The sequence below is a fragment of the Vombatus ursinus genome, unplaced genomic scaffold, assembly GCF_900497805.2.
Source record: "Vombatus ursinus unplaced genomic scaffold, bare-nosed wombat genome assembly UNPS02008961.1, whole genome shotgun sequence".
Lineage (NCBI taxonomy): Eukaryota > Metazoa > Chordata > Mammalia > Diprotodontia > Vombatidae > Vombatus > Vombatus ursinus.
This window is the reverse complement of record NW_020948739.1, coordinates 3,042,306-3,059,568: the sequence shown is the minus strand read 5'-3', so window position 1 is coordinate 3,059,568 and position 17,263 is coordinate 3,042,306. Positions and strand designations below refer to the sequence as shown.

General features: G+C 35.8%; 1 protein-coding gene across 3 annotated transcripts in view; it reads right to left on the bottom strand.

The window, feature by feature from the left end:
* Window positions 1-17,263, bottom strand: part of MTDH (metadherin) — a 64,945-nt gene that overhangs the window by 35,150 nt on the left and 12,532 nt on the right. For all 3 annotated transcript variants that reach the window (XM_027849937.1, XM_027849936.1, XM_027849935.1), the window contains exon 2: window positions 11,226-11,372. In XM_027849937.1, the coding sequence (XP_027705738.1) occupies window positions 11,226-11,372 (147 nt within the window). The remainder of the gene's footprint in view (window positions 1-11,225; window positions 11,373-17,263) is intronic.

The window sequence follows — 17,263 nt, the reverse complement described above, 5'->3', positions numbered from 1 at the left end:
AGCTACCAAATGATTAAAATCATTTAAGACAAAATGTGGGGGCTGGGGGAGGGGTTTTAAAAGAATGAGGGATTGGTAATCATTTATTACTGGTAAAATTTCTTGAGCTGTTTGTAAGAAAAACACTACAGACAACTTAAAAATGAATTAGAGAAGAACTTGGCTTTGCAGTTAGCAACTTACTGCCAGGGGAAGTATCAGTTTATCCTGTGAACCTCCCAATGAGGATCCAAAAATTTTACTAGCATTGGCTTTCCCGTCAAAAACACACAAACAAACGAACAAAAACAAAAAAAACTGACCCCTAAGAATGTTAGTAGGCTAAAACCTTCAGTATTTATGGCCTCAGAGACAAATAGGAACCATACTAATGTGATCAGGAATACAAGTTAAGAAAGAGGTGGCTGAAAGGACACTGTTAAGTCTCACGAATGACTGCCGTGACTCCTGTCCTTCCCATCCAACCACGTTCAGGGAGTTCTCCCTTTTCACAGTTTGCCTCCTGGTTAAATAATTACCTAAATATTGTTCACTGCAGACATCTGGTCATTTGAGAATTTCTATCAACATCTCAATAGACAAGGAAAATACCATATATATTAACCATCTGTAGTCATGGTCAGGTTTTCAGCAGAACTGATTTAAGATTCAATCTCTAGGAATATAATATATTTAAAAGACTGTATTAACATATAACTTGAATGTTATTTCAAATAGACCACAAATAAAAGGCACTGTTTGCATGACTATGAAAAATGTCATTTTAAACTGGCTGAAACCTGCCAAATATCTGTGAACTAATAATTAATGGTTGGTACTTTTAACATCAAAAACCATTCTGAGGCCAAGGGAAGATGTCACAATGGCACTTGACCACCAGCACATCCACTGACTCGTCTCTTGATCACTGTTTTCTCTCATCTGATGAAGTTCTTCAAAAAGTATTATCTTATATACCATACATGAAATACAATTTTGTAATGAAATCTCACAATAGAAAACTTTGCACAAACAAAAAAGAAAAAATAAAGAAACCGAATGCACAAGCAAAGGTAAAGAGGAGACAAAATTATCCTTATCTGCTTGTGACATGATGGACAGCACAGAAAACAACAAAAGAAACTAATAAAAACAATGAAGAGTTTCAGTAAAGTAGCAGGATACAATATAAATTCATAAAATCAATTAGCATTTCTATACATCAATAACAAAATTCAGGAGCAATAATAAAGATCAAGTTTAATTTAAAGAACAAAATACAACTTCCAAAGTACCCTAGAGATTTACATAAATAAAATTAGAAAACACTCTACAACCAAGGGGATATTTTCTTTATATACCTGCATAATATATAAAAAACTCATTTGGAGAAATAAAAGGTCTAGAATCTCAAGGAAAGTAAGTAAAGCCAAAAAGAATTTAATGGAGAGAAAAAAGCTAGAAACAAAAAAGGGAATAGCACTTCCCGAACTCAAAATACATAGGTTGTTAACTGAGACTTTTTGGGACACGCTGCATTATAAAGCAGCAATCATCAAAAATTTTTATCACTGCTTAAAAACAGCCCAATGTTTCATAAAACTAGAGATACAAATTACTTGAGAGAACTATCTGACCAACACAGATGATGAGAAAACTGGAAAGTTGTTTGGATGAAATTAGGTTTGGCTCAACATTTTATCATCATATACCACAATGAGGTCAAAATGGATATACAACCTGAATTATTAAAAAATTATTTAAATATAAATAAGAGAACCAGATGAGGTATTCTTCACAACTATGGCCACAGGGAAAGATTTTAACCAAACAAGGAATAGAAGCAATCACAAAACATAAAATAATTTCAAACGTGTGTGTGTGTGTGTATGAATATATGAAATTGAAAGGCTTTTGTACATAAATGCACCACAAATAAAGCATGTTTGACTAGGAAAAAAATCTGCATGTCAAATATCCATGATAAAGGTCTGATATCCAAGATATAAGAGAAACTAATATAAGACGAAGACCATTTGCTAATAGATAAGTGGTCAATGGATACGAACAGTTCTCAAAAAAAAATGCAAATTCATAGTGGTATGTAACACTGCTAGAAATCACTAGTAATAAGATATGAAAATCAAAGTCAAATAACTGAGGTTTTACCTCATATCCAGTAAAGTGGCAAAGAGGACAAAAGATGTATGGAATAGTCAATGTTTGGGTGGGGTCTGGAAAAAGATGAGTAAGATAATGCGTTATTGGTGGAGCTGTGAATCAATACCATCATTCTGTAAAACAATTTCAAATTATGCTTTTTAAAATAGTGACTAAAATGTCCCTGCTCTTTAGATTCTATTGGTAGTTATATTACCAAAGAATGTCAAAGACAGAAAGGTTCCACATCTACTAAAGCATTCATGGCGATACTGAACAAAATATTCACAATGGCACTTTCTGTAAAAACAAAGAATTAGAAACTGAGTGTCCACCGACTGAGGAATGTCTAAACAAATTATGATGTAGGAATGTAACATGACATCACCAAGTTCTAAAAAATAACAAATGTGAAGAACTCAGAGAAGCAATGATATATGTATATGAACTTATGTACAGTGAATAAGCAGAACAAGGAAATGACACATGCTCAGAAAGCTCAATGAAATTAAAGTGAATTTTATGTAATTATAATAACCAGCTTAGCCACAGAGAAGGGCCAAGAAAATGCACTTTTCCCCACACTGCAGAAATTCGGGGACTGGAGATGTGGAATATTGTACATGTCAATCAATCAATCAATCAATAACCACTTGTTAAGCACCTACTATATGCCAGAGGGCTGTGTGAGCCACTGGGGACACAAATACAAAGAATGAAACAATCATTACTCATATAGTCAGACATGGTCAGTTAGTTGGTTAGTTTTTGCTGGGCTGTTTTTTTTCCTCTCTTTATTTTTTAATGTGAGACAGGTAGTGGTATAATGGACACGGCACTGTACCTACAAGCAGGACTACCTGAATGTGAATCCTGTCTCAAGTCGCTTACTGCTGTATGACCCTGGACAAATCAAATTATCTCTCAGTTTCAATTTCTTCATCTATAACAGGCCTACACAACTTGCCCACAGGCCGCTTATGGCCCACTTATAGCATGCCAAAGGATTTTGGGTGGCCCTCAAAAAATGAAGAGGAAAATATTCTTTGTATGTAGAGGAAATCCTTTGGTGTGCTGCAAGCGGCTGCAAGTTGTGTAGGCCTGATCTATAAGACTAGAATAATAATAGCACCTATTTCACAGGGTTGTTGTACAGATAAAATGTGTAAAATGATTGGCAATCCTTAAAAGTATTACATAAATGATAGTACTATGATTATTTAATCTTTGTTACAAGGGATGGCTTGCTGAGATGATATATTCAATAATAAATGTGATGTATTGATAAAAAAATGTTAGTTAAAAATAAGATAAAATTGTAAGAAAAAGTGTCAGGAATATGAAACCCAGAATGAGCTGAAGGTGGCAATAAACAGGACAAATGAAAAAGATTTTTTTTTTCTTTAGGCTATACTGGGGTTAACAGAAGATTTTGCTTCTGTTTCCCATGCCAAAGAGAATGACCCTTGTATTGGGAAGAATAAAACAAAATGCATTATTTTTGGGTTAATTAAGCTTTCTGGAACTACTCTGAGATGAATGGTAGATTCTTTCTAACTTTACTTCAATTTCTAATAAATATGGGCAGTTTTGATTTCTTGAAAGGTGACGCTTTAAGAAGTCTGTGATTCTTAAAATCTCTCCTTGATCTATTTTTTCAGTCAGCTATTTTTTATATCAGGTATCTTAGATTTTCTTTTCTTTTTTTAATATTTTGATTTTTGTTTTACTACTTCTTATTGTGTCATGGAACCATCTGTTTGCTCTATTCTAGTTTTCAGGGGGTTTACTGCTTCTCTTCTAAGCTATTTATTCTTTCTATTCTGTTATTCAGTTTCTAATTTCAATTAAAAAAGATCTTGCCACATTCCTTGTAGGTCACTATGTAGTACTTGTGGAAAATCCATTTTTTCCTCTGAGCCTCTAATTATAGTGGTTCTGGAGTTACTCTTCACTTAAGGGAATCTCTAGATGTACAATCATTTTTTATATTGGTTGGCGGTTTTTTTTGATTTACTCATCCTTCCAGCTTTAGTTCCTGAATTGGGATCTGAGCCAGAGCCAGACTCTACCCCTGCTGTGATGTTGGGTTTGGTGGTTGGCCCTACTTGGTCTCAACCTAGGTTCATATGCAGACTTCCACCTCTAAAGGTCAGGTCCCCTTGGATCTTTGATGTTCAGATCACTGGATCTTCAAGGTCCTTTATGGTAGTGGTGTCAAACTCAAATAGAAACTGGAGACACTAATTTGCACATAAAAAGTCCTGCAGGTTGCATTATAACTGTTTTAAAATGAATTATCTATTTTATTTTATTTTGTTAAATGTTTCCCAATTACATTTTAATCTGGTTTGGGCCACAGGCTTGACACTTCTGCTCTGGGGCATTTCAGGACAGAACATAAGAACCTTGCCCCTAAATGCACAGGCTGCCCTAGTTTGATTGCTGCAGCACAGCACTGGTCCATAGATCCTTCGGTTGCCCAAGGTCTTGAACCTGGGGCTTACTCTAGGAAGACCTCCAATCTTGTTACCTCAGGACACAGAAGACCTGTGTAGGCTACAGGCTTGCTTGCCTTTCCAGTGTTGGTTTTATTGGTAGCCTCTTCTCCTATTTCCTGCTGGTTTCTGACTTTTTGTGAAGCTCTGAAACGGAAGAAGTCACTTATTTGTAGCTTCCTCCTGGATTTCTTAATCATTATTTAGTCTAGTGTGAATTCTGGGTTTTTGCCAGAACAAGCCTGTCACAGCTAAGTGGTCTGCCTCCATTCAGGCAGCCATCCAGGTTTTAAGTCCTAAAGATAATTGAGACTATTAGAGAGCATCTAGTTGCCTTCAATGAATTCAAATCACTTTGTCAAAGGAAAACTAAATCCTAGGGTAGTCTCAATGAAAAACTTGGAGAATGAGAGAGGTTCTGTAGAAGCAAAAAAGGGCTGATGTCTAAATGACCAAAAAAGGAGTGCGGAAAAGTCTACAAACAAGGGCTATTAGGTTTCTTCCTTTTGTAACAAAATTTAGAACAATTCATTAAAAGAAAGGTTAGTGAGCAATTAGTAAGAGAAACTGTGATCACTAAAAGTTTGCAAAGATTCGTCAAAGCTAAACTATAGTAGACTAAACTCTTTTTTTTTATTGGTCAGAATAACTAGACTATATTAGGGGAATACAGCATTACTCAGAATTCAGCAAAAAAGGTGATCTCTCATCCTACACTTGGGTAAAAATGGAAAGACACAGGAAAAATGAGAAGACGGCAGAGTAGGTCAGAAAATTTCAGGCACTCCAAATTCCCCCCATTAAAAATACAGAACAAAGCCTCCAAGTGAACTTAGAGTGGCGGAAATAAATGGGGTAAAGCAGTTGTCCTCTTATGACAACTTGAGAGGACCTCAGGAAAGATCCTACTTCCAGGGGTGGAGGCTATACCCTGGTGAAAAACAAACACCCCCAGGCAGACTGCCCAAATCAAAAACAACAACCCTGGGGGCAGCTGGGTGGGGGAGGCAGATCAGCCTCAGAAACTTTCACCTCAGGGACAGTCCAGGATGGGAGGGGGGAATGCATGGCAGATGGTGTCTGACAGAGGAGCAGAAGACTAAAGGACCTCCCCTTTCTGGGGATATGAAGATCACACAAGACTTAGGAGCTTCTATGTTAAAAGACCATAGGTATTGGAACATAATATCTTGAAGAGCAAAAGAGCTGGGTTTGTGACCAAAAATAACCTACCCAGCAAAACTGAATATAATCCTGAATGAAAAAATAAAAAAGGTGAATATTCAATGAACTGAAAGACTTTCAACTATCTGTGACAAAAAGAAACATGTAAGATTCAAGAGAAATATAAGGTAACATTAAAAATCAATTGTAAAGGACTTAAGGCCAAACTGTTTACTTCTTATATGTAAAAATTATCAGTACTCTTAAGACTGTCATTACTTGGGTAGTTTGAAAGAGGTTTGGGCTGAGCTGAGTGAAATAGGTTGATTTTAAAAAGTAAAACTAGGTAGGGAGAGGCAAAAGGGAGCAATTCTCTCATACAAATGAGGGGTGAAAAGAACTGATATAGAAGAAGCAAGTATGGGTGGAAGGCTGGTTGTGCTGGAACCTTACTCTCATCAGAACTGGGTTAAAGAGAGAACAATACAAACCCCAGAAGGGTATACACATCTTGTAAATTTATAAAGAAATAAGAGGGAGAGAAGACAGGGCCAGGGAGGGACTTTTAGAAAGGTGTATGCTGTGTGACTGGGCAAATCACTTAATCCCAATTGCCTCATCCAAAAAAAAAAAAAAAAAGAAGAAGAAGAGAGAGAGAGAAAGAAAAGAAAAAAAGGTGTATAGGTTAAGAATTAAGAAGGTGGGGAAAGAGGTAAGGGAGGGACTTAGAGGGGAAGGTAGATTAAGGAATAGAAGGGCAAGGTAGTGGTTAGAAGTAAATTAGACATGTTAGGAGGGATAGGGTAAACAGAGCCAGAATGATAAATACTGAGAAAAAAATAGGATGAAGGGAAATGTACAACTAATAATTAAAACTTTGAATGTGAATGGGATGAATTTACCCATAAAATAAAAACATATCAGCATGGAATAAAAATTAGAATATGCCATTTACAAGAAACATAATTAAAAGTGAAAGATATACAATGTTAAAATAAAGGGTTGCAGTAGAATTTATTATGCTTCAACTGATGTAAAAAAAGGAGGGGTAGCAAACATGATCTCAAAGTTAAAGCTAAAATGATTTAAAGAGACAAACAGGGAAACTATACTCTTGTTATCACCAATATTATTCAATATTGTTTTAGAAACGCTAGTAATAGCAATAAAAGAAAAAGAAATCGAAGGAAGCAGAATGGGAAATGAGGTAATAAACTATTTCTTTTACAAAGGATATGATATATTTGGAAAATCCTAAAGATTCAACTAAAAAAATTAGTTGAAACAATAATTTTAGCAAAGTAGTATAACATAAAATAAATCCACATAAATCATCAGCATTTTTATCTATCATCAACAAAAGCCTGCAAGAGATACTCCATTTAAAATAACCATAGAAAGTATAAAATACTTGAGAATATACCTACCAAAACAGATTCAACAACTACATGCACATAATTAGAGAACACTATTTCTACAAATACAGTCAGATTTAAATAACTAGAGAAACACTGATTTTTCTTGGGTAGGCAAAGCCAATATATTAAAATGACAATTTTACCTAATCTATTTATTCAGTGCCATCCGAATAAATTACTAAAAAATTTATTTTACTGAATTAGAAAAAACAGCAAAATTCATTTGGAAGAACAAAGGGTCAAGAATTTCAAAAAAACTAATGAAAAAATGTAAAGAAAGGCATTTCAGTAGTACCAGACCTCAAATTGTCAAATATATATGAATAAGTCACTCACCAATAATTAAGCAAAGAATATGAAAAGATAGTTTTTTGAAAAAAATCAAAACTATAGTCATATAAAAAAATGATAAGTCATTATTGATGAGAGAAATGCAAATTAATACAACTTTGAGATATCATCTTACACCTATCAGATTGGTTAAAATGATAGAGGCCCTTCTACTGGGGAATGGCTAAACAAGTTGTGGTATATGATTGTGATGGAATACTATTGTGCTATAAGAAATGATGAACTGGTTGATTTTAGAAAGACATATAAAGACTTGGACCTATGAACGAAGATGCTATCCACTTCCAGAGAAAGTATGTACAGTATGACTTCACATATATATATGTATTCAAGTAAGTGTGTATATGTGTGTGTTTAATTGTAGCTTTCTCTAGGACAGGATGGGGAGGGAGGGAGAAAAGGAAGCACAAAAAAGATGGGTTGCTTTGAAAACAGTGTAGTATTTATTACACAGTTTAAAAAAAAGCAGTCTGAAGTAGAAATTCATGGTTTTATACTGAATCCTCTGTTTTGCTGTGCATGTGGAAATGTTCTTTTTTTCCTCATTTTGTGTTTAAGTTTCAAAATGAATAAAAAAAAAAAAAAACCCAGAAAAGCAGAATCCAAGGAAGAGTCACTAATTAATAACTCAAAGTCAAAATAACCTCAAGGCCCAACATATTTCCCTTCAAATAATCCTGCACTTTATTACTGATTCCCCTTCCCCCCCTAAAATACAGCATTTATCATGTCATTCTCCTGCTTAAATTGGCATTTGGTCTTTCACACTTTTGATTTACTTTTCTAGCTTTATCTTGTATCTTCTCCAAACCTATAATCCAGCTAAATTGGAGTAAATCTGCCCCAGAAATCTCCTGCTTCTCTGTCTTTGACCAATTTCTTATGGCAAGAATAATTATAATAGTATTATATAACATGTAAAAGCATTAGTATTTTAAGATTTTTAAAGTATTTTATAAAGTAACTTGCCCAGAAATCAAAACAACACTGAGGTTTAACCTTACACCCCGCAAATTGGCAAAAATGACCAAAAAAAAAAAAAAAAAAAGAAACCAATGTTAGAGAAGTTGTGGAATATTGGCATATTAATGATGTTGCTCATCCTTCATTTTCTAAGAGGATCAATGATATCACAGTGATGGCTGATGACTGTGTGAATTAGATTTAAGTGAGGCAGTCAGCCTTACTATATCTTCCAGGATCATCAAAGTCCAGTAGCAGGACAAAAGTCAAGAAGATTGGTGATAACCTGGCATGCAGTGGATGAACTTGGCATTTTCGATATCTGAGCAAGCTCTAAACACTCTACAGCACCTGTTTCAGCCACCTTCATGGCCACTGAACAAATATTTTTACCTATCCATTCTGCTGGGGGCAAGTCTTCATATGCTTATAGTAGTCATCCCAACTCACTAACAGGTCTGAGGTACCCTTAATCTGGTTCAGTCCATCTGCCCAAATGGTTTTATCATGGGGTGGCCACAGTGCATGCTATAGCTTCTTGGAGCAACAGGGGAGAGTTGGATCACAAATGGACATCACAGGTGGATGAGCTGGGTTGTTCAGCCTAGATGTATTATAGATGGAGCTGTGAAATGGTATGACCATTTTGGAAAGCAATTTGAAGTTATACAAATAAAGTGACTAAAACATCCAAATCCTCTGAACCTGTGACTCCAATGCTGGGCTTATACTCCATGGAAGACACTGATAAAAAGAAAGCCCCCACATACTCCAAAATATTGAAAGTGGTACTTTTTTGTGATCGGTAAGAAGAACAGGAAACAAAATAGATGCCCATGAATTGAGGAATAAATAAATTGTGGTACAGGAATGTAATGAACTGTAAGAAATGTTTTGTGTGATGAATACAGAAGCAAGAAAGATGCACTCAAACTAATGCTGAGCAAAGTAAACAGAACCAACAAAACAATAAGCACAGTAACTACAACAATGTAAATGGAAAGAACACACCAAAAATCAAAAGTAAATGTAATGAAATTATAAAGATCAGTCTGGACTCGAATGGAGAGATGAGACAACACTTCTGTGAGAGGGTTCATAGGTGTTACACATTGCATGTTTTCAGATGTTTTTAATGTACTGATCAGTTGTGCTGATTCTTCCCTTTCAAAAAAAAAAACTATCATATGAGATGGCTCTCTGGAAGAGGTAGGGGGAGAGATGCTTAAAGAATAAAATAAATTTAAAGAATAAAAACAAAAACTTATTTTAAAAAATGACTTGCCCACAGTCACATAGCTAGTAAGTGTCTGAGGCTGTATTTGAACTCAGGTCTTCCTGATTCCAGATCCAATGAGTTTCTGAAACACAATATCTATACTTGCACTGAAGTAATTTTTTCATCAGTACAATTTTGCCAAGTCAATCACCAATATTTGGAAAGAGTACATGAAAACAATCTGTGAAGAGTCAATGAAATACTTCAAGTATTGCAGTAGTGAGAAAAGCTGACATATGAGAGAGTCATGTCTTATACCTTTGGAATCCCTTTTCATGTTCAGCAAAGTCCCTCATACACATAACAGGTGCTCAATAAATATTTTTAACAGATGAAGAAATCAGAAAAACTTATCAGTCAAGTAAATGGAGCTACTGGCACTCTACTAGACAGTTTAGTACTGACAAAGCATTGGGTTTTTTTTTTTTGTCTACATAAAGATGAAAATAAAAATAGCAGCTCCATATATTCCACTTAATATCCCAAGAGCTACTACTCATATCCTACAGACTGTAGATCAGGGCTAGGGAACCTGTGGCCTTGAGGCCACATATGGCCCTCTAGGTCCTCAAGTATGACCCTCTGACTGAATCCAAATTTCAAGAACAAATCCCCTTAATAAAAGGATTTGTTCTGTAAAACTAGGACTCAGTCAAAAGGTTCCATCCAAGGACCTAGAAGGCCACAGGTTCCTCACCCCTGTCTAGACAACTTTTTCTGTGAAGTGCATAATGTAAAGTTTGTATCAAATGACTCGAGTAACAACTGTATGGTATGCTTCTCAAAACTCCTACAGTGAAAATGAAGGGGCTGGATTAGATCTCTAAGATATCTTGCAGTTTAATAACACTATGAAAATAAACAACTCAAATGTTAACCCTAACAGACTTGTCCTCCTTTAGTAGGTGACAAGTCCAAATATCAAGCACAAAAACATAATCAATTATATTTTAAAGATACATGTAATTATACAAGACTTTTACAACTACTAAATCCAAAGTAATGATACCAATGCCACAAATTATCAAAAGTTGACTATTTACCAAAATGTTCCAGCTACAAATCTTATGAAAGTTAATTTTGGAATATCAAAAGGGAAGTAAGTTGTTTACTAAATTGTTCAACGAACAGATGGTTAGGCCTTAATTACAAGAGAATATTGATTCAATGAATCATAGATCATAAAATTAAAGCTCTAAAGGACCTTAGAGATTATCTAGTCCAGACCCCTAATTTTTAAAATGACATAAATGAGGAAGGTTGCATAAGCTCTAAGATGCAGTTACTTTGTTGCCTGGGATGCTCACATTTTTTACTGGACAATAGGATGCTCTCCAGGATAGATTGAAGTGTTCATTTATGAAGGTATAAGTCATTAACTGGAGGGGGGAACATTCTGTAACTTCAACTAACCTTTTCATTTTTCTTTTCTGCATCTAGCTGTTGCTGCTGCTGTTGCTGCTGCTGCGGCTGCGGCTGCTGCTGCTGCTTTGCTGCTTCTCTTCGAGGAGATGTAATCACTTCCTCCTCTGGCACTTGAGGCACAGTACGACCATTTGGCTGCAAATACAATGAAAAAAATGTTTATAAAGTTATAAAATGGCCAAGATAAACTATATTAAGGCATAAGATACAGCTAGTAGTACATATTATAACAGAATGTTAAAAAGTTTTATGTATCAAACATATACAGGAACAGATGCCCACCAAGTTTTATTTATAACAGTACAAATATTCCAAAATAAATTATTGTAGGATTAAAAAAGAATCATAGGATCATAGGTTTAGAAGTGGAAGGCACTTCAGAGATAATCTAGCCCAATCCCCATAGTTTAGAGATGATGAAACTAGATTTTTACAAATGAGGAAAGTGAGGCAAACAGGGTTAAGTGACTTACCCAGGGTCACATGGCTAGCAAGTGTTTGAGGCCAGATTTGAATTCAGGAAGAGGAGTCTTCCTTATTCCAGGCCCAGCACTCTATCCACTGTGCCACTTAGCTGTACTACTTGCTGCTACTACTGCCAGCTAGCAGAATCAATCAACAATGCATTAAGTATCTACGAGGTACTTACTATGAGTCAGACACTATGCTAAAGGGTTAGAATACAAAGACAAAAATCAGATAGTCTCTACTCTCAAGGAGTTAAAATTCTAATGGAGGAGACAACACATAAAAATAGATGGAAAGGTCCCCATGGTCACTGGGGCGCAGAAGTCGACAGTAATGCCTCTTCTTTAATGTAATGTCAGTTTCTGATGTTGACCCATTTCATAATACCAAGAGCCTTGGTGGCAAGAACTTCCTGTTTTGGATCTTCAGGTGGCTGCAGCACCTGCAGAAGCAGTTGTCAGGCTGCAGCTCACAGGGGTTGCTTCCCAGATGATCTGATGGCTGAATGCAAGGGCTGGAAGCAATGCTATACCCAAGGCTCTTGAGTTCAGGATCCTGGGCTGACTCCATCATGGTCTGAAGGGAAGTGGTAGTGGTTTGATTTGTCTGGCACATGCTACCTCCTTTCTCTCCTTCAAGGTGCCTCAATGCTTCAGTCCAGTCTGACCTGCCTGTTCTGTGTCTGAGAGCTGGTAGAAATAGCTATGATGGCTGGGCTGGAAGCAGGACTGATGGTCTCCAGGATGTTGCCTGTTAGTAGGTGGTCAGCAGTTGCTATTGGTGGTGATAAAGATGGGCTTCTTCACAATGACCTCTCTTCTCAATGATGGATTCGGGGGCTGTACTGGAAGCAGATCTGACAGTATGGGGAACAGTGCTATTCTCCAGCTTATTGGACTCACTGTCTCAGACTGTCCACATGAGGGGAGATGGTGGTCAACATGATAGTGGTAGCCGGACTTGCCTGACACATGAGACCTCCAATTTCTCCCCCAGACTGCTCTGCTGCTTCAGCTAGTCTGCCTTGCCCTTTTTGTGGGTGGCTGTTGGTGTGATAATGAATATCAATGTGAAAATGTTTAATAAAATATTAGCCACAAGGCTGTGGTCTCTTAAGAGCTACAAAGGCTCTATTACAAAAAATTACACATTATATAGTATTTTGACCAGAAAAATAGGATTGGTGCAATGAGGTAAGATAATAATCACATGCATAAGAAAAACAAAGGAAAAAAAATCATGATCATAACAATGCATAAAGTTTGACAAAATACAACCCCTAAAAAACAAAAACAAAACAGGGGGCAGCTAGGTAGTGCAGTGGATAGAGCATCAGCCCTGGATTCAGGAGGTCCTGACTTCAAATCCGGCCTCAGACACATAACACTTACTAGCTGTTGACCCGGGCAAGTCACTTAACCCCACTGCCTAGTCAAAAAACAAAAACAAAAACAAAAACAAAAACCAACCCCATTTTAGGTTAAAAAAAAAAGTAGAAAACAGAAATATATGGATTTTTCACTAATATAGTAAACAGTATCTATAGAAAACCAAGAGCAAGCATATTCTGTAAACAGAGAAACACTAGAGGCCTTTCTAATAAGATCAGGGGGTAAACAAGGATATCTGTCCACTGTTGCCTTTATGATATAGAAATACTAGCCATAGCAAAAAGATAAGAAAAAAGACAATAAGCATAGGAAAAGAAGATATAAAATCATCACATTTTGCAAATGGTGGTTTACTCAGAAGACATTTGAAATTCAATTCAAAACAGAAATAATTCACTTCAACAAAATAGGATATAAAATAATGCCACAAAAATCAAAAGCCTTTCTGTACATTACCAATAAAACCTAAAAGAAAGAAATTTCATTCAAAATTACTACAGAATATATAAACTATCTGGCAATCCAACTAAGCTACAAAAAGAACTATGAATATATACTATAGTCTTTACAGAAATAAATGGGCCATGCTATATAAATAGAATACTCCCAAAATTAATTTACAGATTCAGTGTTATGTTATACTACCAAAGGATTGCTTTCTAAAATTGGAAAAATTATGAAAAGATACATGTAGATCAGGAGTTCTCAGCCTTTACTGTATCAGTAGATGTGCAAGGCCAGTAGGTGAGACCTACGGATTCCTTCTCTGAGTAATATTTTTAAATTAATAAAATCCAAAAGATTACAAAGGAAACCAATGATACCAAAATAATAAATGTTAAAAACAAGCTCATGGAATCCAGGTTAAGAACCTCTGATAAAGACAAAAGAGAGGGAAAGGACCAGGATACACAAAAATATTTATAAAGCACTTTTTGTTGGGAGTAAAGAACTAGAAACAAAGTGAGTACCCCACAATTGGGTAAAGTTAACAAATTATTGTATTATGAATATAAGAATATTAATTTCCTTGATGAGCAGGCAGACTTCAGAAAAACCTGGAATGACTTATATGGTCTGATGCTGAGCGAAGTGAGCAGAAACCAGAAGAACGTTGTACACAGTAACAGCCATGATGTGTGATGACTAATTTGATAGACTTAACCCTTCTCAGTTATACAAGGATCTGAGACATCTCCAAAGGCCTCATGATGGAAAATGCTATGTACATCCAAAGAAAGAACTATGGAGTTTGAATGCAGATTGAAGCATACTATTTGCTATTTTTTTCTTCTGTTGTGTTTTGTTTCCTCTTTCTGGTGGTTCCTTCTATTGGTTCTAATTCTTACTTACAACATCACTAATGTGAAAATATGTTTAATAGGAATGTATATGTATAGCCTATATCGGATTACATGCTGTCTTGGGGAGTGACTGGGGAAGGGAGGGGGAGAAAAATTTAAAACTCAAAAGCTTATGGAAGTAATTGTTGATAAAACAAAATAAAATAATAAAAAGTGAAAAAATAATAAAAGGGGGAAAAATAATTTTAAAAATATTAATTTTTTGCACTGCAAGACATAAGAAAGGTAGTGGATTCAAAGCAACTTGGGAAGACCTGGATAAACCAATTCAGTGTGAAGTAGAACAAGGAGAATTATCTTATACAAAATCTCAATACTATAAAGGAAAACAATTTCAAAAGATTTAAATCTCTCTGATAAATGCAGAAGCAATAATGACTCCAGAAGACTGATGATGAAGTATTCCTCCTACATTTTGTTTGAAAAGTGAGGGATGCAGATACAGAATGGGACATGCATTCCCAGACATGACCATTAGAACACAAATCTGATTTGCTTAACGATACTTTTGTTATAAAATAGGTTTTTATTTAGGGAAGGAGGTAATTGGGTAGTACTGGCAATGATGAAAGAAAAAAAAAGAAAAGAGCCTCCAATGATACCTTTTATATAAACTACACAAAAGAGCTCAAAGTGAGGTCAAGAAGGGGACAAAGAGGTAGAAGAGACCTTGGTTCTCAAGTCCAACCTCTTTATTTAACAGATGAAGGAAGGAAGGCATTTGTTAAGTGACTTACTTGCTCAGTATCATAGAGCTAAAAACTGCCCAGGTCAAAATTTGAATCCAGGTCTTTCTGACTTCAAAGTGAGCACTGTATCTACTACACCATGTCCCCTCCACAAGCAGGGCGATTTGAGCATTAAATTTAATGTTATTAAAAGGAACAAATTATATGAGGTTTGAGTTTTCATATATAATTCATATTTTCTGGCCTTCTGTATATATGGAAATATTCATTTTTGTTGATGATTTTCTAGTTCATCAATTTTTTTTAATTCCCACAATAAAAATCTATATATTTAATAGTTGCAGATGACAGGACTTCACCTGCAGTTGTAAAAACTATTAGGAAAGATGGGTGGGAAAATGAGAATTGGTGCTCTAAAATCCAATTTGCAGACTCTCCAAAGATTATTCCGGCCTCCTTTCCCCCTCAAAAGCTGCATTTTAATTGACTATCAGCTTAAGTACAATTTTAAAATAGCTTGAGAATTTCAGAAAAACATCTTCCAGATTCATCTAATTCCCCAGAATGTTAACTTTCTCTACACATATTCCCTCCAAACTCTCCAACACCTTGACTTTTGAAAAATTCATAAATACAATTTGGTAAGATCAAATTAGTAGCCAATGAGGGCATATGCAAACAAATAAAAAAAGTCACTAACAGCAAGGAATTTTATTTATACTATCGCTCATGGGGTTATATATATCACTCATACCTACACCTCACAGGTAATTATGAACTTGCCTAATTTTTTCATGCAGGATTTATCTATAATGAAGGTAATAAGTCATAAGAACAAAACCGTTAGTGAATTTCTTAAATACAAAAATATGTAAATTTATGTATTACTTAATTCAATACTTATTACTCAAGGACTTCAAAGATCTCTAATTATGTCAGTGAATAGACCCTGCCACCAACAGAGATTGCAGTCTCTCCAACTTCTGGCTATTTCTTTGTAACATTTTGTTTTGATAAGTAGCACCTAGGTAGACTTTTCTGTTGAGATGGGGGAGGGAGGGGCAAGAAGGAAGTAGGCCAGGGAGCTGATGGGTGAGAGTGCTCTCAGTAGCAGAACCAGAAGAGCTGTCAAGTGCTGAAGGACAGTTCAGTATTTTCTTCCTCCTTGACTTCACTCTGGGCACTCTTGTTATAGGGAACTGCAGCAAACACTGAAGAGAGATCATAACCCCTCCACACCATAGCAGACATACCATTTTAGGAATAACTTTTGGCCACAGGAATCTCAGAATTTCATTTGGCTGGTCCTTGTAGAAGTCTGTCAGAGAGCTGGTACCGAAAACTTTTTCAGATTGGTGGTACCTGCCAGAGACTGCACTTAACAGTCTGTGAGATACTGAGGTCAAAAAACTCATCGCTGCCTGTGGCCAACTCAGTAATGAGCCTTTCTAAACTACATGCTAAATCAAATCTCAGACAACAGGCATACAGACTATATATCACTAGCTCCATCCCTGAAGACTCTCTAGCTTGCTAAGACCTGCCAGATCTTGTGTTCAGATGGCAAAGCCTTTGAGAACACAAACTCACCTCTATGCCATGAGGACGCATCAGAGAAGAACTTCAGTGGAGTAACTTTAATTACTCATTATTATTATTATTGGCAATAGGTTAATTGGTTTTGTTGAATTGCCTTTTAAATCTTTTGTTTTTTAGGGGATCACTCCCTGGGTAGGGAAGGGGGGAGATATTCTGAAATGAGGGTAATATAAAAAACAATGATATAAAAAAAATTCATACTTAAGGCTAAAAAAGGTCAGGAGTTAGACCTGGAGATAACCTTGAAGATCATCTAGTCCAAAAGTTCTTAATCCTTTTTTTGTGTTATAAACTTTTCTGGCAGTCTGGTGAAGCCTGTGGACCCTTTCTTAAAATAAAGTTTTCAATTACCAATTATAATGAAATAGTTATTAAAATATTTTTTAAAAATTGATTGACCACACAATTTGAGTTACATTTAATCCTGACATCTAACTCAATCTCAATTTTCTCCTTATTTCCAAGTTTTTAGCCCAACATAACAAATCTACAAGGCAGCTTCCTCAGCTTCAAGC